Below are 22,256 nucleotides of genomic sequence, written 5' to 3'. Positions count from 1 at the left end.
CTATAGCTTCAAGCTCGAGATTCAATAAATAATTTAAAAACTACAATTAAGGCTTACAAGAGAGTAAAAATGATTTTTTTTTCCTTAAAAAATAATGATAATTACCTTATGGAGGTGCAATGAAGCCACGTATTTCTGAGTTTGCGTCCTTCATGGGCCTAAGCTCGGAAGAAAATAGCCCAAAGCGTAGCCCAAATTGCGTCTTATTCTGGGCCAAGATTAAGACTATGTTAGTTTTGGGCCAGGCCCATCATGGATTAGAGTAAAACCTTGCAGTGCCATAGGATACCAATAGAACGTTTTGTTTTACTATTCCCATTAATTTGGTTGTGTGCATCCCTTTAAAAATAATGTAGGATCATCAATATAAAATAATTTTTTTATGAAATATATATTTTTTTTTATAAAAAAAATAACGTGAGATCCATCACCATTAAAAAATTATTTAAGAAATAATTTCTCTCAAGTCAACATTATAGTTTTAAAAAAATAACCTTCTTCAGTTCTTAAAAAGTTTTTTCAATCTCACCTTCACCATTGGAGACGATGCCAGAAATGGCTGCCATGGATCCATGGATGGCCAAGCTTTCGCTGCCCATCAAACAACGAAGTTCCCTTCATTTCTAGAGGGCTTGGAAGATCCAAAACTGCAAGTTTGAAGTTCCAAGCAGGCACAATTAGCACAAGGGTTACATTTTACGGTGCTTATTATCACATCAAACTTCCATGACTTTGGCCATTTATGTGGCCTTGTCTTGGACTATGTTGTAGTTGTTCCAGCCTAGATGATCTTGGTACCAACACATATTTCTTATTGATGAAAAACATGCTTGGGTTTCTATAGAAATTGTGTCCTCTTTGATATCATGGATGATTTGTTTCTATATAAAACTGAGAATTTGTTCATCTGATAATCATAGATATTAAAGGATTATATAATATAAATATATGGTGAAAGTTCTTAGCAAAAGGCTTGCAAGTAAATACTAGTCACAAGATTAAATTGTACACATGTTTAAGAACATATTCTAAAATCTTAAAATCGATCAATAAGAAAATAACCCATAATCACAAGTGGGTCAAGAGGCATATTCCCATTCTTATTATTGTTCAAGATTATAGTGTCACAGAGCTGAATTCAGTTGATTCTCCCCCTAAAGGACAAAATATATTGAGGAGATTTCAAAATGGAGAAACAATGATGCATACTTCAAAGCTCTATGTTTCCTATCAAGCTTTAATCAATTCTGGTATACGACTCTATGATATTTAATTTGCTTACAAATCTGGCTCGATCAGAACTTCCCAGAGACTGTCTGCGGCAGAGTTAGGACCAGGCTATAAATGAACGAATCTACTCGGAGTTTGTCAAGCAATCTGCAAAAAAAGACATGTTCAATTTTCCCAAGTAAAGCTGTAAAAATTAATGTGTTTTGTTGGACTTGCTTGCTTTGAAGACATCAAGTAGAGAGGAAGCTGGGAGTTGAGAGTGTCTAGTACCGTGTAAATATAGGGATCTTGGCGCCCACCCGTTCCGGATCTCTTGATCTCTTCCAGTTTCAACAGGCTGCCAAGGAAGGGGAATCAGAGAACAAACAATTTCATGAATATAAAATTGATCCTAATCAATCCATAAGCTTGAAATTTTGGATCTACGTGTTGCCTAATATTTGAACTCACATAAGAAAGAATAGAGTTCATTCCCAACAGTGATGTTATAAATTATCATCAAAGGTGAAAGTAATCCGAGGGCATAGATGATCCGACCGTGTACAGTGAATGTGTGAATTGGAAGCTCTGGTTAAAAGCATACGGTGGGATCATAGACTTTACAGCCAACGTGGTGAGATGTGAGAGAGAGAAGAATGAATTACATTCTGAGAGCCTTGCTTGTGTCAGGGCTGTCGCCAAGCACTTGGCGTATCTTCACCTCAGAGGAACAGCCACCAGAGAGGTAACTCAAAATGGCTTCGGCCCGCCGGCGCATATGAGCCGTTGCGACGTGCCTTTTCCTCCATACGTGACGAATCATTTCTAACTTCTTCTCTGCTCTGGTAACCAGGCGATGGATTGGAGCGCTTGTGACCACGCTTGAGCTGCTTGACAAACAAGACGACTCCGAGGACACGGAGCCTGAAGACAGGGTAACGTCGTCTGTCGAAGTGAGATTCCGGTTCTCGGATATCCGTATTAGCTTCGAACGACTCTTTCTCACGACCTGTGGGGAAGTTGTTAGACTTCAGAGTTTCATATTCAAAATTATCAAATTAATTAGCAATTAAACGCTTCTTCGATCGAAGTATTAAGACTTGGAATGCATCTAATTGAAATTAAACCGGTTGAAATTCATTTGACAGATAGGTAAGTAGTCTGGAGGAAGTGAAATTCTAACATTCGGATCAAATTGACGTTGATATCGAAGAAGAAACAACAACAATGATTGGATAGCCAAGCATCGATAATAAAGCGTACGATAAGCCAAGCACTATCGAACACGAACTAAATTCAGATACCAGCAGAAGATTTCCCGATCGTATTGAGCTCATCCAGAAACTAATTCAAATAAATAATAAAAAAAAAAAATCATAAACGCCAATCCAAATCAATATTTCTTTTACTTCAACCAAAACACAGGATAACACACAACAGAAAATGAGCAAACGAAAACAGAGCCTAAGGTACCACATCAAACAATATACAAGAAGAACAAACTCAAAGACGCAGAAATCAGCTAAAACAGATGAGAAGTAAAGAAAATTACATGAAGCTTGAGATCGTCGCGATAAGCCGGAGTAGATAACAACAACGGCTCCTCAGCTCGAGTTTCGGACGATTCATCTGATCTAGTGAGTACCGAAGAGCAAGACTTCGAATAGTCATAAAGCACCGTTATCTCTCTCAAGAAACTTTCTCCGATAGTGTCCTCCTCAGACAACCACTCGTCTTGACAAACCGATCTACAGAGAGTCAACAAAACACAGAAACAGAGAATGATAAAAGTGAAAGAAACGGACGATCAAATAGAACAGAACAGAGCAAATTAACAGAGAAAACAGAAAATGGAATAAGATCCGAAATCTTACACAGGCGGAGACGGCGGAGGAGGCGGCGAAGTGGAGAGGAGGAGCAGAGCAGAAGCGACTGTGCGTTCTAGAGAGCAAGGGAACTCTGCCATTGATTCTATCAGTAACGACTTTGTGGCGGGTGATTCTCAATTATTTCAAATTTTTACTCTCTTTCATTTGTCTGGTTCATTTTATATATATTTTTTTTCTTTTGAAAAGTTTGAAAAAAAAAAAAGAAATAATTGATTATTATTATTTTTTATTTATTATGTGTTAGAAAAAAATTAATTAATTATACGAAGAATTGGGAAACACCATACTTTTTAGGATAAATTACAAAAACAAATGCAACTATAATAGTCATTATAATTTTACTCTCAAACTTTCATATTATAAAGTGATTATAATATTTATTTAACTCAATATTATTATTATTATTATTATTTTAATTTCTAGATGATGTTGAGCTGGCATTTCAATTTTCAAAAATAAAAAATTTGAGTTTTATTGTAAAAATTGTATACCGTGAGGATTTGATTAAAACAATACTTTACCTGACACTAAGTAAAGGAGAGATACATAAATAAACAGAGATCACAATAACAGCGATTATGAGGATAGGATGATTAAGAAATACTTAAAAGAATTAAAATCCCTGTCTATTCCAACAATGTGCACCTTTCTTTTTGGTAGCTAAATCATAAGAACGTTAAGCGTAGTTTACTTGAAACAATTCTATATTGGGTGATTAAAACAATACTTTACGTGACAAACGTTAAGCGTAGTTTGATTAAAACAATACTTTACGTGGTACTCGAGTAAATGAGGGATACATGAATAAACCGAGATCACAGTCGAATGAGAGCGATCATGAGGATAGTATGACTAAGAAAGACTTAAAAGAATTAAAGTCACTGTCAATTCCAATAATGTGCTCCTTCCTTTTCGATAGCTCAATCATAGGAACGTTAAGCGTAGTTTACTTGAAACAATTTTATGTTGGGTGACCTCCTAGGAAAATTTTCTTGGGAAGTATTCGAAGGAGAATAAAACATGCTAAAAGGACTAGTGTTGGTCTGTGAGAATAGTCTTCACTCTCAAATGCCATAAACTACTATCCTTCTCATGGTAAAGACTCGGTCACCTCGTAGCTCATCTATATCAGACAATTTACGTCTCAGATTAACATGCATACAAAAGGTCTTAGTTTCAAAAGGTCAATTTTAGGCATGCATAACATCATAGCAACTTTAGGCATGTCTCGAGTTTTGATGAGTCTCAGAAGTCCAACTTCGTACCTTTCCGGCATAAACCGTTTATCTCGTCTTGACTTTTATTCTAGAATTGTAAAGGAGAAAGACACTCTATTTTTTTCTAAACATAACTCCTGGCTAGTTCCCAGCCTTTCCGTCACAAGAGATCACTCTTCGAGGTATAGCTCAGGAGAGTGTATGATGTTGATGGCCCAAGGTAGAGCACGTGTGATGTCCCACATTGGTTGGGGAGGAGAACAAACCACCATTTATAAGGGTGTGGAAACCTTCCCCTAGCAGACACATTTTAAAGCCTTGAGGGAAAGCTCAAAGAGAACAATATATGCCCTTCCCCGAAGAGGGGGTAGACACTGTTGGGTTTTATGTCCTAAAACTCATAGTTTGTAAACAAAGATATATTCTATTTTCAATAAAGTTCACTTCACTTTATTCAATAACAATTTTTTATTCATTTATTAAAGCTCATATACCTTAGGCTTATTACAATAATTGTATCAAATGGAAGCATAAAAAAATGCCAAAACCAAAATTGCTTCCGCATGTGTTATAGTAACACTATCAGACACGAGGCGGTGTGCCAGTAAGAACGTTGGCCCGAAAGGAGGGTGGATTTGGGGGTGGTCCCACATTGATTGGAGGAAGGAAAGAGTGCAAACGAGGACGCTGGGCCCCGAAAGGGGGGTGGATTGTGATGTCCCCCATTGGTTGGGGAGGAGAACAAACCACCCTTTATAAGAGTGTGGAAACTTTCCCCTAGCATATGCGTTTTAAATCTTTGAGGGGAAGCCCGAAAGGGAAAGCCCAAAGAGGACAATATCTGCTAGCGAGATCGTACTTGAGCTGAGTAGCTATTAAACCTCGCTAAGCGAGTGATATTTCGTCTCGTTCCCGTTCTTCATTTTCTTAGGTTTGGAGAGTGTCTTACTAGTTAATACAGCTCCATTCCTACTCAAACCGACATATTTCATGTAATTTTCTATCAAAACACCCTAAATCAGCCTTGATTCTAAGAATCTCATGGCAAACGAATCTAAAAAATGTTGTTTTTAAAAAAGAAGAAATTATAAAATAAAAAAAAACGATAAGTGAACCGAATCCGACACCTATTTAATCTCAACATTCGTGTAACATGAACTGAATCCGACACCTATTTGATCTTTGAACGAAACATCTTTGGAATGACCTTATCTTTAGGGGATATATGTCCCACCATTAAGAAAAGTTGATATTTAAGAATTGTGAAGTGGACAAGGGCAATTGCTTGAGGCTTCCAAACACACAAGATTTCCAACCCATACAAAATGGTGTGGTCAATCTTGGATAGCATATGGGGGCCAACTCCATGAGGAAGAAAACAACCCTTGCTTTGACATATAACAATCAACACTCAACCCTACCCTTCAACCTTTTTCCTTTATTCGACACACGATTCGAGTAAAATCGAAAACAAAAATATTCCTCGAACAGTTCGAGTGCCAAATAGAGTATCGGTTTTGATTATGATATGAATATTTACGGTCTAATATGACCATAAATATTAGAGATAATGAGCTTAATACTCTTAATTAGTTAAAAAAAAAATATTGAATTTAGTATGTTTTACGGGGAGTAATTCTATGCTAGGTGACCTCCTGAAAATTATCCGAGAATGCATGAGTGAAGACAAATCATCCTAGAATGACTCGTGTTGGTATGCGAAGATGGTCTTCACTCTTAGTAATCTGGCTATGTCGTAGGGGATGCAGTGGAATGTCGTTGTCTAATAGATTTCAAAAGTTCTAAAATATTTAGTATATCCATGGGCTTTTTATTTTATGTCTAACAATTCAGATCATATTCGGTTATCAAACCTTTACAAATCACAAGGCATCACTGGCATCCGTACAAACGTTAAAACTCATAATCTTTTTAATGTAAGGTAGGGTTGGGTCACGTTGTAATCCTATTTTTGGGTCTCGAAAAAAAAAAAAAATGTCAACCAGCCAACCAAACAGAATTTTTTTTTTCGGTTTTTCCAAAAATTCAATCCAACCCGAAAAAATCTAACCCAACCTAACCTAACCTTTATAACTAGGTTAAGTAATCTAGATTCGTTAGATTATCGAATCATATGAATATCCCTATAGAAAATTGAAAAATCAGAAATTGATTAGACGCTTTTATCGTATAGGGACCTATTAAACATCGAAGGACTAACCGAAAATTATTTATTTTAAGTAGATTATTATAATATAGGCTAGTTTTGATAACATTTAGATTGATAAGATAAAATAATCATAAGTCAAATTTGGAAATCAAGGTGCCAATATTTTATTTGATAAAGTAAAGTTATGCTCATTTGATTTATTTAAAGTTAAATGATATTTTATATTAGAAGACGTGGGGCTATGAATTTGAATAATCAGCTTCGGTCTCACGGTTCTCCTTTTCAATTGATGTGAGATCTCATCATTTGGAGAAGTTTCCATACTCTTATAAGAAATGTTTCGTTCCCCTCTCCATCCGATGTGGGATCTCACAACCTATCCCGTTCGGAGCCAGTGTCCTGGCATACCATTGGGTGTCTGATTCTGATATCATTTTGTAACAGCTCAAACTCACCGCTAGCAGATATTGTCCGCTTTAGCCCGTTACGTATCGTCGCTAGCCTCACGGTTTTAAAACACTTCTATTATAAAAAAGTTTCCACATCCTTATAAGAAATGTTTCGTTCCCATCTCAAACCGATGCAAGATCTCATAAAATGCTTCTAAGAGTGACGATTACTTCACATGCAAACATGAGTACATGTCCTAACTCACATACTTCTTGAGACCGAATCCTCAGCATGACGTGTTATAAAATTCAATCGACTGAGTGAATAGAAAATTATTTAATGTGATTGACTCTTCTAAATTTTTAAATCTACCGTTAAATTATACGGTCAAAATTGTAAGACATGTTTCGACAAGTTTTTAATGAATTTTATAGCTCGTGTTTTTATATATATTTTAATTTTCTATTAATAAATGAAGATTAAAATCCAAAATTTAACTTATTTTATTTTCCTTCCAATATATTTACAATAATTTCTTTGGTTATTTTCAATCTAAAAACTATAAACAATTGAATAAATAATCATTTGATAATGACACATCAACAAGAACTCACACTAATGAACATAATAACAATAATAGTAATAATAGTAATAATAATAGTTTATTATTAAAATTAACTCACACTATAATTATGCATCTTATAACAAAACATTACTCTATAATAATGCATCATAATAGGAAGAAATTTAACTCCTATAATAATGTAAATATTATAAACTTATTGATGCAAGTTTTATTTTGGAAACAACTTATTCACTAAATTATTAATTAACCATAAATGATCTAATTGACATTTATTTTTTATTAATTAAGTTTTTTTTTTTAATATAGTTTTAACGAGCGAAAAAATTCAAACATCTAACGTTTCAATCGAATTTGTGACACTTGAATAAAGAAAGAGTACATGAATGAATAGAGACCACATCTAAATGAGAGTGATACTAAAGATACGACGTTATCTAAATAAACAAGTTGCACATTCTTTGGTGGTGGTTCATTCGTATGAACTTCATGGCTAAGCGAGTTTTGCTTGGAGCAATTTTAAGTTGAGTGACCTCTTGAAAAGTTTTCTTAGATGCATGTGAGTGAAGATAAATTATGCTGAAATAACTCTGTTAGTTTGTAGGGATAGTTTTCACTTTTAAGAAACGAGGAGTAGGTAACCTGACCATGTCGCAAGGATTAGGAGTATGTCGGAGCCATCAGAGGTCCGATAGAATGATTAAGAAAGACTTAACAGAATTGAAAGTGAGATTCTGAATCTTGAGTATGAGGCGTTACAACCAATCAAATGTAAATAGTTAGAGAATCCTCACCTCGCTTCTTAGGAGTGAAAGCCATCCCCACAGACTAGTCCGAGTCCTTTCAGCTTGCTTTTTCTTCACTCGCATCTTAGAAAAATTTCTAAGAGGTCACCCGAGCAAGAGCCTAATTCTCTCAACCTAAAATTTTATCTAACCCAACCCTTATAATTTGGGTTGGTCCTTTTAGCTTGCTTTTTCATCACTCACATGCATCTTAGGAAAATTTCTAAGAGGTCACCCGAGCAAGGGCCTAATTCTCTCAACCTAAAATTTTATCTAATCAAACCCTTATAATTCGGGTTCAGTCGGTTCGAATTTTCAGGTTCAATGACAAAATTTAAATTATTATAAAATTAAAATGTAAAGATTAAATCATTATTCACAAAAGTTAAAATGACCAAAATAAAAAATTAAATAGCTACAAATCAAAATTAAAACACTAAATTATTATTTTCAAGACCATTAGAAATCAAAAGTATTTATTAAAAAAAATTATTATTGATATATTGGAACATAATTCACTAAATAAGTACTAATAAAAAAGTCAACCCTACCAATAAAAAAAACAAAAAAACTTGTGGGGGGAAAAAAAAAAAAAAAAAAAACTAATCTTTACGAGTTTTCCGTTCCATAGAAGATGCAGAGAGAGGCAACACAGCAGGTGACATCGTCACCACTTTCTTCGCCTTAAATAGCCATTGTCTCTTCCATTTTTTTCTGCACTTTCTCTCTCTTACCACTCTCTCTCTCTCTCTCATCATCGTCATCCATCTCCTTCCTCTTCTTGTTCTTCATAATTCCTTCATACCCCTCCCCGCCCTGTACTTCACCACCTCTCTAAATTTTCATTTCATTTGAACTCTGATTCGAACAAAGCTGGTGAGAGATACTCCTTTGCACCAATTTAGCAATAATTGACTCACTTTCTTCCTTTATTGTTGTCTTTTTGGCTTTCCCTTCTATCTCATCATCGCCGGAGTTGAAACAGTTCAGAGATCTCAGGTATTGGAATGAATTTATTTCCCCCTTCCTTTTCTCCATTATTTTCAATTCGGTTTTGGATCTCTTCCTAATTTAGTACTCTTCTTCTGTTGATTTACTGTTCTTCTTGTTGTTTTTTTCTTTGTTTTTGATGATGATTATTATTGTTTCTTCTTGTTTTGGAAATCATTTCGAATTGGAAACGGATTGGAGCTTTGGTTTTATGTGTTCTTGTGATGAGGTCTTTATGTTTGTTTGGAGCGCTTTTGGAATACATCTGAAAGTTCTATTTCCTTCACCCTTTCTATTTGGTGTGTTTGTGTGTGTGTGCGTTTTGATGGCCTCTTCAGTTTGGGATATCGCTGTTTGTCTCCTTTTGAAGGCATCTATTACTTTTTATGGAACGTAATACAATTTTGAGTCGTTGGTTGTGTAAAGGTATCTATAATTTTGAAATAAATGAAAATTCATGAACTGTGCTCTTGAGGCTACTTGAAAGCTTTTTTTTACCTTCCTCTATCAACCATGGATCTTCACGTGGGGATTTCACAGAGCACATATTGATTCTTCTTAGAGCACATGCAATGTGTTCTTGAGGCGTATTATTCTATTTGAATCCGGAGGATTTATTGACACCACTAAGTTTGGGACGTGTCTCGGGTTGACTGGTGCCAGTTGCTAGGACAAAGGACCGTTACATGTTTTCACTACGGTATGTTATTGTCCATATGAGTAGATGAATTTGATTTTAGTTTCGCTGAAAATACTTCATCTAGTGGAGATGTTGTCGCCCTACTTATTTACTCGTGATATTCCATTCCCTATGTCTTGCCCATTTGAGACTGGTGCGTTTTCATCGAGCCTCGAATAGTCATTGACCCGTCTATCTCTTATTGAGATCATTTTTTTTTCCAGAGCATACTGCATAGATCTCCACTTGACTATGTTATTGACCTCACCACCTCTTCCTTTGACGCTCGAGGATTCTACAAATACGATTAAGTTTCGGGCGTGACTTGATATAATTTAATAGGACTTCCGATACTAGACCTCTTCGCATTTCAAAATGGTATGATATTATCCACTTTAAGCTAAGCCGCCATGCCTTACTTTTGTATTCACCTAAAAGCCCTTACATAAATGTAGATCTTGTCCCTCACTTATATTCCCACGATATTCCCTTTGATTAGCCAACGTGGGTCATTGGTTGCATTCCTAACCCTGGAGAGATTGAATTGAGTTTTCTAGCCTGTGACATAGAGAAAAGGACACCAATTTCACTTGCACAACTTTTTTTAAACTACTGCAATTTTCACTGATGAAGAGTGATGCATTAGTTTATTAGATGGGGTAGTGGTCAATTAACGAGACCATAGATGTGTAGCATGCATACGCTGCATCCTTTTAGTTGCTTTTGTAGACATCCATTTTAGCTTATTAGCTTAGAAGCACGGATTTAGATACAAGACATAGACAAGTTGACACGACCTTTTTTTAAAATCTAGGACACACACGAAAATGCGTTACAATAGAATTTTTTGTATTTCACCTTCAAATTTTATTAGTTTTGACCTATACTATCATGTATTTATTTCGCAAGTGTTTGATATGTGTCTAAAAATTGTTGGGATCCATATCGACTTTGTACAATTTGGATCTGACATATGTCTATTGTGCCAGAAAGTGTCCGATACATTCCAACAAGTGTCGGAGTGTTCAAGTGTCGGATCTGGACACATTAGTCAAACTAAAGTGTATGTGCTTCTTAGCTTATTAGGTATTGTTCGCTTATGATATTTTTAAAGAATATTGGTCTTATGTCTTATTTTTGGGGTTATTATTCAACTCCTGAAGCGAGTTCTTTGTAACTTTTCACTTCTTTAACGAACAATTATCTTTCTTATGGAAAAAAAGTTTCGTGAACAGCGGCACAGAGTAACTTGAATGTTTCTGTGGACTCTATGACATTAGTATAATTCAGCTGCAGTCCAGTACAGTACAGTTGCCTTATATACATGCATTCTAAGGAGAAAAATTTGCACGCTGCACTGTGGAAAAGATTATTCAAATCCAAGGGATCTTTTTACTGTGTAATATATTAGCAGAGGAAAATGGCACTTTTTCTCCGTTTGTTTGACGGGCAACTTTGCTCTGTTTAGTTATTTTTTGTCTAGTCAGAAATATGGTATTTTGCCGTGTTCCACAGCCAAATTGTGGGAGGCATCCATGTATCAACTGTTTTATTTATTTATTTTTATCTTTTCTGAAGTTTTGAATGCTTAAAAGATTGCAATTGTATTTGGATTTTTGTAACTTCCCGTTCTCTATTTTATTGTTCCCTAGTTACGACCAAAGGTACCCTGTTGTGAAATCTGATTTATAGATTATCCAAGTAATGAATGAAAGAATTTATAATTTGCCAAGATGGAAGTAAAATGATGCAGGTTTTACAGTCATTTCAATTACAATTCATTGATTAAGTTCTAATTCTTAGTTTTTGCTATAAATTTATCCCTAGTCCCTGACTACTTTCTCTCATGCAGGGTTTTGTAGCATTCTTGGGTGATAGATAAAGGCCTTTAAGAGCCTATCATTAAAACTTCCTTACGATACCCAGTTATACGAAAGGAACTAAACATGTCTGTTCCAGCAAAAGTTTTTGATCCTGCTTTTCAAGGAGTAGGGCAGAGAGCGTATCCTTTGTTCTACTAGCATTGAGCATTATTTCTCCTTTCTTCTTTTTTTCCTTTTTTGGATAAGAGAATTTACATTCACTGTATATCTAACAAATTAAAATCGTGTTGTTCATTTTCATTTTTATTTTATTTATANTTTTTTTTTTTTGTCAATATTGAACATGCTGTTTCTAATTTTACTTGTTGAGCTTAACATCTTTTAGTGGCACTGAAATTTGGCGAATTGAGAATTTTCAGCCTGTTCCATTGCCGAAGTCAGATATTGGAAAATTCTATATGGGGGATAGCTACATAGTTTTGCAGGTTGCTTTCAACTTTCTATTATTAGTACTACTCTAGTGTCTATTTGAAACGTCTTAGATTATTTTTCGTTATCATATGAGTAAAAAGATAACTATGGTTATATAAACCGTGGCAGTGCTTCCCATTTTGAAGTTTTAATTGATGTAAGCTTTGTGGGATGTTTGAAGCTGCTAGATAGAAGTCCAAGTTCTTAGATTATTTTTCTTCTTTGGTTGTCTTATTCTTTTTTCTTCTTTGAGAAAGAATTAGTCGCTCATGCCAAGAGCTAACAGATAAACTGTATAAATGGGAGGTGGCTTTGAAGAAAATGCTTGTGCAATCACTTTGTGAAAATGGTCTCTTTCATGTACTGTATTTTGATAAATATTTCCTATTGCAGACAACACAAAGCAAAAGTGGCTCTTTCTTGTTCGACATACATTTCTGGATTGGAAGGGATACAAGTCAGGTGTTCTTTCTTATCTTGTACCCTGCTCTTTCGAACCTCAGTGACTCTCCTCGATTTATAGAAATTTTCTCAGATCATGGCTACTGTACTGCAGATGTTACATGCTCAATTAGGCTATCAAAGACTGTTTACTAACATTAATTTTTTAACAATCCCTGGTGAAACCTTGAGAGTCACTCACCAATATTTGTTGGAAATTGGAACATCCACAACATTAGAGCTTGGATCTAAAAATTGTATACAAAATTTTCTTTAATTTTTTGAGAGTTTTAGAAATCACTGTTGCAATACTCAAAGTTAGTAATTATGATTTTTCCATGAATGCCAATTGGGCACCCTTTTTCTGCTCACTTGGCCTCTGCGAGTGCCTGGATCTAAAAGAAATTAAAAGATATTTTTCTTTTATTTTGTGAGAATTTAAAGAATGACAGTTGCAATGCTCAAGATCTATGGTTATGAACTTTTTTCCATGAATACCGTATTGGACGCCACTTTTATGCTCATTTGGTCTCAGCGGGTGCCTTGACCCCCTTTGAATGAAGTTTTTATTATCATTGAAAAATAAAATAACTCAATCTTTGTTAATGTGTTTTCAGGGGACCACAATTGAATCCCCGCGAGACCTTGCTTTTCATTTTCATTTCTTTTTTTCTTTTAAAGGATTAATTCCTAAATTTCTGGACCTTTTGACCTAGGACGAATCTGGGACTGCTGCAATAAAGTCCGTAGAGTTAGATGCAGCTCTTGGAGGACGTGCAGTGCAGCATAGAGAGCTTCAAGGCCATGAATCTGACAAATTTTTATCATACTTCAAACCTTGTATCCTTCCACTTGAAGGAGGTGTTGCATCTGGATTTAAAAAAGTCGAGGAAGAAGAATTTGAAACACGGTTATATACCTGCAAAGGAAAACGAGTTGTTAGAATGAAACAGGCACGTGATTCTTTTCATGTGAACTCCCATATATATGGAATTCATTTAATTTGATTTTTCTAGGATCAAAATTTACATTTTGATAATGCAGGTTCCTTTTGCTCGGTCTACTCTCAATCATGATGATGTCTTCATCCTAGACACTGAAAAAAAGATATATCAATTCAATGGTGCTAATTCCAATATTCAAGAAAGAGCCAAGGCTTTGGAGGTGGTTCAATTTTTGAAGGAAAAGTATCACAATGGAGTCTGTGATGTTGCGGTAGTGGGTATGCAGAAATGCTTCTAGTCTTTCACTCTGCTACCTGTCCCCCTACCTTTCCCCCCTTAATAAGAAACACAACTTCTTTGAAAGTAAAGGAGTGACCAGAGAAATTAAGAAAAAAAAAAAAAAAATCGAAGGAGTAATAGTTGGCAGAAAGGAATTTAGTACTTCACATGGCTAATTAATCTATCAATTTCCTTAAGTTCCTCACTTGTTGCTGTTAGTTACTCCTAGTTTCTTAATCGTGTAATTTTGTTTGCTGCTTCAGATGATGGGAAGTTAGATACAGAGTCAGACTCAGGGGAGTTCTGGGTCCTCTTTGGTGGTTTTGCACCTATTGGGAAGAAGGTTAGCACTGATGATGACGTGATTGCAGAAGCCACGCCTGCTAAACTTTATAGGTATCTGTCTATTTATCACCCTCACCAAATGCGAATGAGAAATTTAAATAGGTATTCAAATCTACAAATTCTTAGAGGAGGTAAAGAAGCCATAACTGCTGAGTTAAACTCATATTGACAATAAGTGGTCTTGCTTTTCTTAAGTTAACAGGACCAGCTTGTTAAATATATTGCTATTTTTCTTCCAGACAAAACAATATTGAATTATAACAGTTTTTGTGAGAATCTCATATGCTTTTCTAGATTAATGTTCAATTTAATTTAAGGATGTCTTACTCGCTTTTTCATTGGTATGATGTTGGAAACCTTGATGCTTGACACACAATGCTACAGGATTATTTTTTCCCTTCTTCAGAAACACNTTTTTTTTTTTTTTTTTTTTTTTTTTTTTTTTTTTTTTTGTATGCATGCAGCATAGCTGGTGGCGAAGTGGGGATCATTGACGGTGAACTATCCAAATCATTGTTAGAAAACAACAAATGCTATCTACTGGACTGTGGTTCTCAGGTATTTGTTTGGGTTGGACGGATAACCCAAGTGGAGGAAAGAAAAACGGCCATTCAAGTCGCTGAGGTAATAGAGTGGCAATGTAGGACCCAAGATAGTATGTTCCACTAAATTTGGATCTAAATGTATCTGTTCGTCCCTACCTGTACTTTTCTAGGAATTCCTTGCTAAACAAAATAGGCCAAAATCAACACAAATAACGCGGCTTATTCAAGGTTATGAAACGCATTCTTTCAAATCCAACTTTGGTTCCTGGCCAGCAGGATCTGCTGCTTCCGGAGCTGAGGAAGGAAGAGGAAAGGTAGCAGGTAGGTGTCATCTGTGACTTAAAAGTAGACTTAAAGTACTTTCTGCTCAATTTATTCATTTTGATATTCAAATTTCTGCCAGCTTTATTGAAGCAACAAGGTGTTGGTATTAAGGGGATGTCAAAAAGTACACAAGTAAATGAGGAAGTACCTCCGTTGCTGGAGGGAGATGGAAAAATGGAGGTTTAGTCAAAAAATTATTTTTTTATGTTAATTTTGAAGATAACTTTATGAATTTGATACCTACATATTTGTTTTGTGCTAAGATATTGGACATTGTTCGTTTTGCAGGTATGGTGCATCAATGAGAACACGAAGACTCCAATGCCCTCAGAGGGCGTTGGCAAATTTTATAGTGGAGACTGTTATATTATTCTTTACACTTACCATTCTGGAGAGAGGAAGGAAGATTACCTTTTGTGTACTTGGTATGGAAAGGATAGCGTCGAGGTAAGTTAAAAACATCTTGCTTCGGGTGTTTAATGGAATTCCACAACTAGGAGTTGTACATTTGAAACGACAAGAAATAGATCAATACATTTTCAGGGATGTCTTATACGACTGTTGACTAATTCATTATATTTTGCTGTTGCCAGAGCTAGGCACGACTCGAATAGCAGTTCATAATAATTGGCATTAGAACAAAAATGAAGTGGTTTTTATTTTCTTATAGATATCATAATTTCTTAAGAAGGGTCTTAAAGGATTTGATTTAGAGTGTGTTTGGCTCAACATCCTAAGTGATTTAAGATGACTATGAGTGTCTTTTTTAAAACTTCAATTTGCAACTTTTGGTAATAANTTTTTTTTTTTTTTTTTTTTTTTTTTTTTTTTTTTTTTTTTAAATAAAAAGAAATAATGTGTGATGATTCTCTGACCAGTGATTCTAAAATGATTACCTAGGAGTCACTTTAAAATATGACAATATTTGAGATAATTATTTCTGGATGGAGTGCAATCAAACAAGTTTGTGGTTAGAAAAAAAACAAAAACAAAAACAAAAAAACCGAGCTTTCATTGAGCAAAGTGAAAGAAAATACAGGGCATATAAAATCAGCCCCACAAAAGGAGTCCAAACCTTAGATATAGAAATGGGCTCCAATCTATAAGACTATGTTGGTCATTACCACAAGAATAAGACTCTGGTCACGCTTTTGTTTCCTTTGCCCCCACCAAAAAATATGTTGGGCTGTATACTTGTCATTATCTCATACATTGTCCAATGTCAGGAGGACCAGGCGGCAGCTGCTCGGCTTGCAAGTTCAATGTCAAACTCGCTTAAGGGGAAACCAGTTTGGGTATTATACTCTATATTAGTAGATCAAGATTATGTCATCATCATTATTCTTTGACACGTTATATTGGTATGTGTGCAGGTTCGCATTTTTCAGGGTAAAGAACCACCACAGTTTGTTGCACTTTTCCAGCCTATGGTGGTGCTTAAGGTATTGTAGCTTGTGCAAATATTTATTAACAAAATCATGCTTTGCGAGTTATGGTTTCTAGCATGAAAACTGGCGCTTCTCCTTTTTAACTGAGTACTCTTTCTATAGGGTGGTCTGAGTGCTGGTTACAAGAAATTTATAGCAGACAAAAAATTGGTGGATGGAACATATAGTGCAGAAAGTGTTGCTCTCATCAAGATTTCTGGAACTTCTATTCACAACAATATGGCAGTGCAAGTCGATGCTGTATGTGCAGAATACACCTCTTTCATTTCTGTTTGTTTGTGGCTGTCTACATTTTATGGATATTATCTTTTGTAGAATGCCTTTATCTTATATAAGTTGGATTGATGCATATTTTCTTTCTATGTATACCATTCAACCACAGTAGAGAAAGAGGAAATGGGAAGTATCTTATAGCAACTTTCAGATATGGAAAATGTTTCTGGCCATAAAAAAGGGTGCAACCTCGTCTCCTTTTAGATTGGACTCTTTTATTGAACCAGACAATAAATTATTGTTTGGTTCTAGAAAATTTTATCCGCACAAAGTTATTTCCTTGTTCTAAGAAATGCTTAAACATTATTTTCCCGGAGCTTTATGCATGGAGTGATATGCGGGAGCACATACCCTTATGGGGGCGTTTAGAAGAATTCACAACCATGCTTACACCTCGCTGACGGTTTCTTTGGGCTTAGAATTTTTGTTACATTGAACGTTCTGGAAGTTTAGTATCCCTATAATCATTAGGCTTATTTGTGATCAAGCCCTTATTTGAGATCAATAACTTCTGCATCTCTTTCACTCAGTACTTTGGCTTTTAGGTTGAATAAATAAGCTCTAAATCTTGAAGATTGATCGCTAATCTTTTTTATCCACTCTGCTTTGTATAGCTGTGTTGACTTGAACAAATCTAGTCATTGTAGAAATTTCATAACCATTTTTTATATATTTGGAATCGGATGCAATTCTTAATTGGTATAAATGATTCTACTTCTATAGTTATAACTCATCCTTCATGTTACTTCAGGAACAATTTCATAAGCTTTGTTCTTGATCAGGTGGCAACATCATTGGACTCTAGCCATTCTTTTCTCCTGCAAACTGGATCTTCTGTGTTTACTTGGCATGGAAATCAATGTGCCTTTGAACTGCAGCAATCAGCTGCAAAAGTTGCTGAATTCTTAAAGGTTGCACCACAGTATTGCCGTTTACCTTTCTTAGTATCAAATATATCTGATTTTTGTTGAACATATACCACAACACTAACTTCATGTCAAGTGAGGAGCATGGAGAGTAACGTTTATAGGGTTCGTTAGGCTTGTTTTTAAAGGATATTTACTTGTGAAAGATGCAGACTAATATGGAATGACTTCTTTTTTGAAACTAACATTTAAAATATAATGGGATTATCTACGAATTTCACAGGTTTCTTTTTTACAACCATGCTTTACAGGCATTCTTGTAGACATGTGTTCTGTACACATGGCTATTTACTAACAGCAGTATATCCTTCCTATTTATGATATAGCCGGGAGGTCCTTTGAAACATGCTAAAGAAGGAACAGAAAGTAATATTTTCTGGTCTGCTCTTGGGGGAAAGCAAAATTATACCAGCAAAAAAGCAGCTCCAGATGTTGTCAGAGACCCTCACCTATACACAATTTCATCAAATAAAGGTGGCATCTCTGTACATTTATTCTGAATCAATAATTTCTCTCTTGATGGCAATATATTTTTCTCTACCTTATCTAATTATTCTTAATATTGATACCTATTTTCTTTGACTAATCGTTGTGACCATCCTCTTACTTGGATATTTCAGGAAGACTTCAGGTGAGTTTTGGACCTTCTCTGTTCATTATTTTGGATGCTTTTATTAAACCTGTATAGTTATTATTATTCCTTATATTATTCAGGTAGAGGAGATTTTCAACTTTTCTCAAGATGATCTCTTGACAGAGGATATCTTGATTCTTGATACACATGCCGAAGTGTTTGTATGGGTTGGTCAGTTGGTTGACACCAAAGAAAAGCAAGCTGCCTTTGAAATTGGGCAGGTACTCTTTATTTTAGGATATCTCAAAATTCTCTTTTACTATTGTTATTTGATAAACGGCTTTTGCAGAGTTACATAGAATTGGCTGCATCTCTGGAGGGTTTGTCTCCAAAAGTACCACTATACAAAGTCACTGAGGGGAACGAACCAAGCTTCTTCACCACATACTTTTCATCGTGGGATAATTCTAAAGCTTTAGTAAGTGCTAGTTTGTGGCATTTTCCTTTCTTTATGTCATTATACTTTTTCTCCATTCATCTTATATTTCGTTAAAAAATTTCTTTGATTGCAAACATGGTTACAGTTCTCTTGCCACTTTATTTTCTTCATCTACACTTTTCATGGGGAAAAAAATTCTCTGGCTTGATATTGTGAAGTGAAAATTGAAATGTGAATAAGTATATTCTAGAAAGGAAAATTTGACTTTGAGAAAATCTATGATAATATGGATCTGAACTTCATGGATAGAGTTTTGGGGAAGAAGGGTTTTAGGGTCGAGTGAAGAACTTGGATGTGGAACTCTATCAAATTTGCAAATCTCTCTATTTTTGTCAACGGGATACGTAGAGGCAAGATTTTTGCTACGGTGTTAATTAGGCCGAGGTGTTCCGTTACTGTCTTTCCCTTTTCTCTTAGTCATGGATGTCCTCAATAGGTTGGTGTCGTCAGGAGTGGATAAGAGTGTCACTGAAGGCTTGAGGTGGGTAAGGACTTGGTTCACTTGGCTCACCTTCAGTTTGCTGACGATATTCTCCTCTTTTGTTTAGGATAGGAGAGCTTTTTTGTTGTTCTCTACAGATTTTTGTACTTTCATTATGACCTTTTTGGTTCTAAAGATTAACAAGGGAAAGAGCCATTTCTTATCCATGTTTAAGATCCCTATTCTATAACTTGCTTCAACTTTAGTGCTTTACATTGATAATTTATCTCATTATCTATGGTTTTTTTTTCTTTTTCTTTGCATTGTTTGGAGAATTTTAGTCCAACTTTAAATTATCTTCACCAAATGTAGGCTCAGGGTAACTCGTTCCAGAAGAAGATTTCTCTGTTGTTTGGAATTGGCAATGCTGCAGAGGTAAACGCCCAACTTTGTCTGTGAATTTTGTTTTATTTTGGGCAATTATGGTTTTGCCACTCGTTTTCCATTTGATATCGATGTATATATTGCTGTTGCAGGATAAAGCTAACGCATCAGGCGATGGACCAAGGCAAAGAAGTGAAGCTTTAGCTGCTTTAAACTCCGCATTTACTTCATCCTCTGGCCCGAAAAATGTTTCTACAAGACCGTCCAGCAGAGGTCAAGGAGGAGGGTCGCAAAGGGCAGCTGCTGTAGCTGCACTTTCTTCTGTTCTTACTGCAGAAAAGAAGCCAGGTGATTCTCCTACTGCACATGGTCGCAGTCCACAATCAGAAGATCAATTCTCGGGTAAGAGAGCCACGCTGGAGTTTCTAAATATCAGTGTTTTAATTGAAGGTTTAAATTCTTTGCATTTAAATTTATACACTCATAGCTGAGTTGATCTGAATTCTAGTTCAAATTTATATGATAGGTGGTTAAGTAATTCTGGAAAGTTCCTAATATTCATATATCATTGTAAATCATAGTACTTCTAGTATTTGATGCTGTGAAACATACCTGTACATTGCCTCGACTTTTATTGGCAGGGAAAGGAGGCGATGAAAATTTCGAAGACAAGGACACAGGGAACTCTTCCCCTTCATTTGAAAACAATGGGGGGGATTCAACCTCTCAGGATGATTATGCTGAAACTGCTGTTCATAGTACATTCAGTTATGATCAATTAAAATCTAAGTCTGAGAATCCGGTGACGGGAATCGACTTCAAACGAAGAGAGGTCGGTGTGATGGAGATTTCCCTCTAAACCTTTCCTGATATATTATGGGTGTTAATGGTTCATTCAATGTTCTCAGGCCTATCTTTCCGAGGAAGAGTTCGAGACGATATTTGGCATGCCGAAGCAAGCGTTCTATAAACTGCCTAAATGGAAGCAAGACATTGCGAAGAAGAAGGCTGATCTGTTTTAGAAAGCTAATTTATTGGGCAAGTAATGTTTGCTGCTTGTGGTGTCTTCCAGTTGCTCGTTTGGGTTTCATGGCTGGTTTGCATTTTTGGTATTGATTGTGATGCAGCCTGATGATGAGTGTTTTTTTGTTTTCCTTTCTGTTTTTGTTCGTTGAAGAACTACTCCATTGTTATAGTTTCCCTCCCTGCAAGTGCGTGGTGTCTTGCCTTTGAGACAAGCCTGGCAGTTCAATTCTTTTATTGTTGGTACGTATTAATTATGTATTGTTTTTGAGTTTGTTTGGGCTTTCAGATCTTTTGTTTGGCAGAAGAAATGAAATGGTGTATATGCAAATGTATATGGATTTACTCAAAATATTTGGAAGAAAAGTTACTTGCCTGCTAATCTTGTGTGTTTACTAGAAGTTGGTAGTTTAGAATGGTCTGTGGACTATTTGGTTGGCTCTATAATTTTGGTTTGAACAAGGATCTCGAACACTGAAATGGAAAATTTTGGTGGTCACTATGTTTACTGCTACGACTCATGCCCGAGATTCTGAATCTGGGGTGTGGGTCATTACAGATGGTATGGGGATGAGTACATGAATTAGTCGAGACCACGTTTGGATGAGAGCAATCTTAAGGATAGAATGACTAAGAAAGGCTTAAAAAAAATTCAAAGTTACTATTTATATTAATAAGGTGCACCTTCCTTTTCAATACTTCAATGTATTTTGATGCAATTTTATGTTGGGTGATCTTCTAATGTATTTTGATGCAATTTTATGTTGAGTGACCTCCTGAAAAAGGGTATGTGGAGATGTCTTTCATTTTTAGGAACGAGAAGTAACGTGACCATATTGTAGGGAAATGCTAGCCATAATTGACTTATAAGAATACCTAATTTTACTCCATTAGCCTTTTGCTTATGATTCTTTTTTTAGAAAAGAGTACCTTTCTTAGGCCCCTTGCCTCTTGTAGACTAAGCTTCATTGCTATGCTCTCAATGTCTATCCATCAATAATTAATTGTTTTTTTTTTCTTCAATTATATTTAAATTATTATTTTCTTAATTTTCCTATTTTATAATCACCCTACTTCATCAATCTTGAATTAATAACTTTTTTTTTTGTAATATTATGTTTTAATTGATAAATTTTGTGACCTTATTTTATTTTATTAGAAAAAAAATAAAAGGGTATTTTTGTAATTAGACCGAAGAGAGTACTACAGTCGCTTTCATTTAGTCGTCATCAGTGGGGCTGTCAGCCACAAACAATTATCCGAACACTTAACCACTAAAGATATGATTTATAATTTTTGTCTCTTTTCTATTGTTATTATTATTTTATTTATAATCATTGATTATGAACTTGGTTCCTTGATTATTTTTAAATCATATTTTATTAGTTAAATTAAATTAACCATATTTATTAGTGACTTACTCTCTAAATTTAAAATGCTTCTCTCCTAAAATTATTTAATAGCAATATTAAAATTCTAAAATTATTTAATAGCAATATTAAAATTTACGAGATAAAAAAGTTGAGTTGGATTAGATTTTTTTCTGGATTAGATTAAATGGTTGGAAAATTAAAAAATTTGGGTTAATTCGGTGGTTGACATTGTTGTTATCGGGTCAACTCGA

At 35.2% G+C, this 22,256-nt stretch overlaps 2 protein-coding genes across 4 annotated transcripts; one reads left to right on the top strand and one right to left on the bottom strand.

Annotated features, from left to right (window-relative positions):
- Nucleotides 1-1,368: 1,368 nt before the first annotated feature.
- LOC111781591 lies at nucleotides 1,369-3,175 on the bottom strand. Its single transcript, XM_023662276.1, has 5 exons — nucleotides 3,084-3,175; nucleotides 2,762-2,957; nucleotides 1,875-2,218; nucleotides 1,501-1,567; nucleotides 1,369-1,377 (listed from the first exon to the last, which is right to left on the bottom strand). Exons 1-5 carry the CDS (start codon nucleotides 3,173-3,175, stop codon nucleotides 1,369-1,371), a joined length of 708 nt encoding a protein of 235 aa, XP_023518044.1.
- Nucleotides 3,176-8,885: 5,710 nt separating this feature from the next.
- LOC111781340 (villin-3-like) lies at nucleotides 8,886-21,014 on the top strand. 3 transcript variants are annotated; one of them, XM_023661878.1, is made up of 24 exons: nucleotides 8,887-9,242; nucleotides 9,774-9,933; nucleotides 11,765-11,914; nucleotides 12,121-12,220; nucleotides 12,600-12,668; nucleotides 13,364-13,600; nucleotides 13,692-13,869; nucleotides 14,134-14,266; nucleotides 14,680-14,839; nucleotides 14,931-15,081; nucleotides 15,164-15,264; nucleotides 15,373-15,531; nucleotides 16,311-16,379; nucleotides 16,458-16,526; nucleotides 16,635-16,772; nucleotides 17,588-17,716; nucleotides 18,058-18,205; nucleotides 18,352-18,362; nucleotides 18,446-18,586; nucleotides 18,655-18,783; nucleotides 19,598-19,660; nucleotides 19,762-20,011; nucleotides 20,251-20,441; nucleotides 20,518-21,014. In XM_023661878.1, exons 3-24 carry the CDS (start codon nucleotides 11,859-11,861, stop codon nucleotides 20,629-20,631), a joined length of 2,796 nt encoding a protein of 931 aa, XP_023517646.1. In that variant the 5' UTR covers nucleotides 8,887-9,242; nucleotides 9,774-9,933; nucleotides 11,765-11,858; the 3' UTR covers nucleotides 20,632-21,014. The 3 variants fall into 3 exon arrangements, with proteins under 3 accessions (XP_023517647.1, XP_023517646.1, XP_023517645.1); XM_023661879.1 differs by lacking the exon at nucleotides 9,774-9,933 and having other exon boundaries at nucleotides 8,886-9,242; nucleotides 18,352-18,357; nucleotides 18,441-18,586; XM_023661877.1 differs by lacking the exon at nucleotides 9,774-9,933.
- Nucleotides 21,015-22,256: the final 1,242 nt, after the last annotated feature.

The sequence above is a fragment of the Cucurbita pepo genome, chromosome LG19 (genome assembly GCF_002806865.2).
Source record: "Cucurbita pepo subsp. pepo cultivar mu-cu-16 chromosome LG19, ASM280686v2, whole genome shotgun sequence".
In the NCBI taxonomy this organism is placed as follows: domain Eukaryota; kingdom Viridiplantae; phylum Streptophyta; class Magnoliopsida; order Cucurbitales; family Cucurbitaceae; genus Cucurbita; species Cucurbita pepo.
Note: the sequence above shows the minus strand (reverse complement) of the source record. Positions and strands in the feature narration are given on the sequence as shown.

What these genes read in the sequence shown, in the direction of transcription:
- LOC111781591 (XM_023662276.1), bottom strand. Translation starts at nt 3,175, where the DNA reads ATGGCAGAGTTCCCTTGCTCTCTAGAACGCACAGTCGCTTCTGCTCTG. An exon ending in GCGACGATCTCAAGCTTCAT is followed by an intron (nt 2,219 to 2,761) that starts GTAATTTTCTTT and finishes ACTTCCCCACAG; the next exon opens with GTCGTGAGAAAGAGTCGTTC. An exon ending in ACAAGCAAGGCTCTCAGAAT is followed by an intron (nt 1,568 to 1,874) that starts GTAATTCATTCT and finishes CTTCCTTGGCAG; the next exon opens with CCTGTTGAAACTGGAAGAGA.
- LOC111781340 (XM_023661879.1), top strand. Translation starts at nt 11,859, where the DNA reads ATGTCTGTTCCAGCAAAAGTTTTTGATCCTGCTTTTCAAGGAGTAGGG. An exon ending in ATAGCTACATAGTTTTGCAG is followed by an intron (nt 12,221 to 12,599) that starts GTTGCTTTCAAC and finishes TTCCTATTGCAG; the next exon opens with ACAACACAAAGCAAAAGTGG. An exon ending in AAGTTGCTGAATTCTTAAAG is followed by an intron (nt 17,717 to 18,057) that starts GTTGCACCACAG and finishes TTTATGATATAG; the next exon opens with CCGGGAGGTCCTTTGAAACA.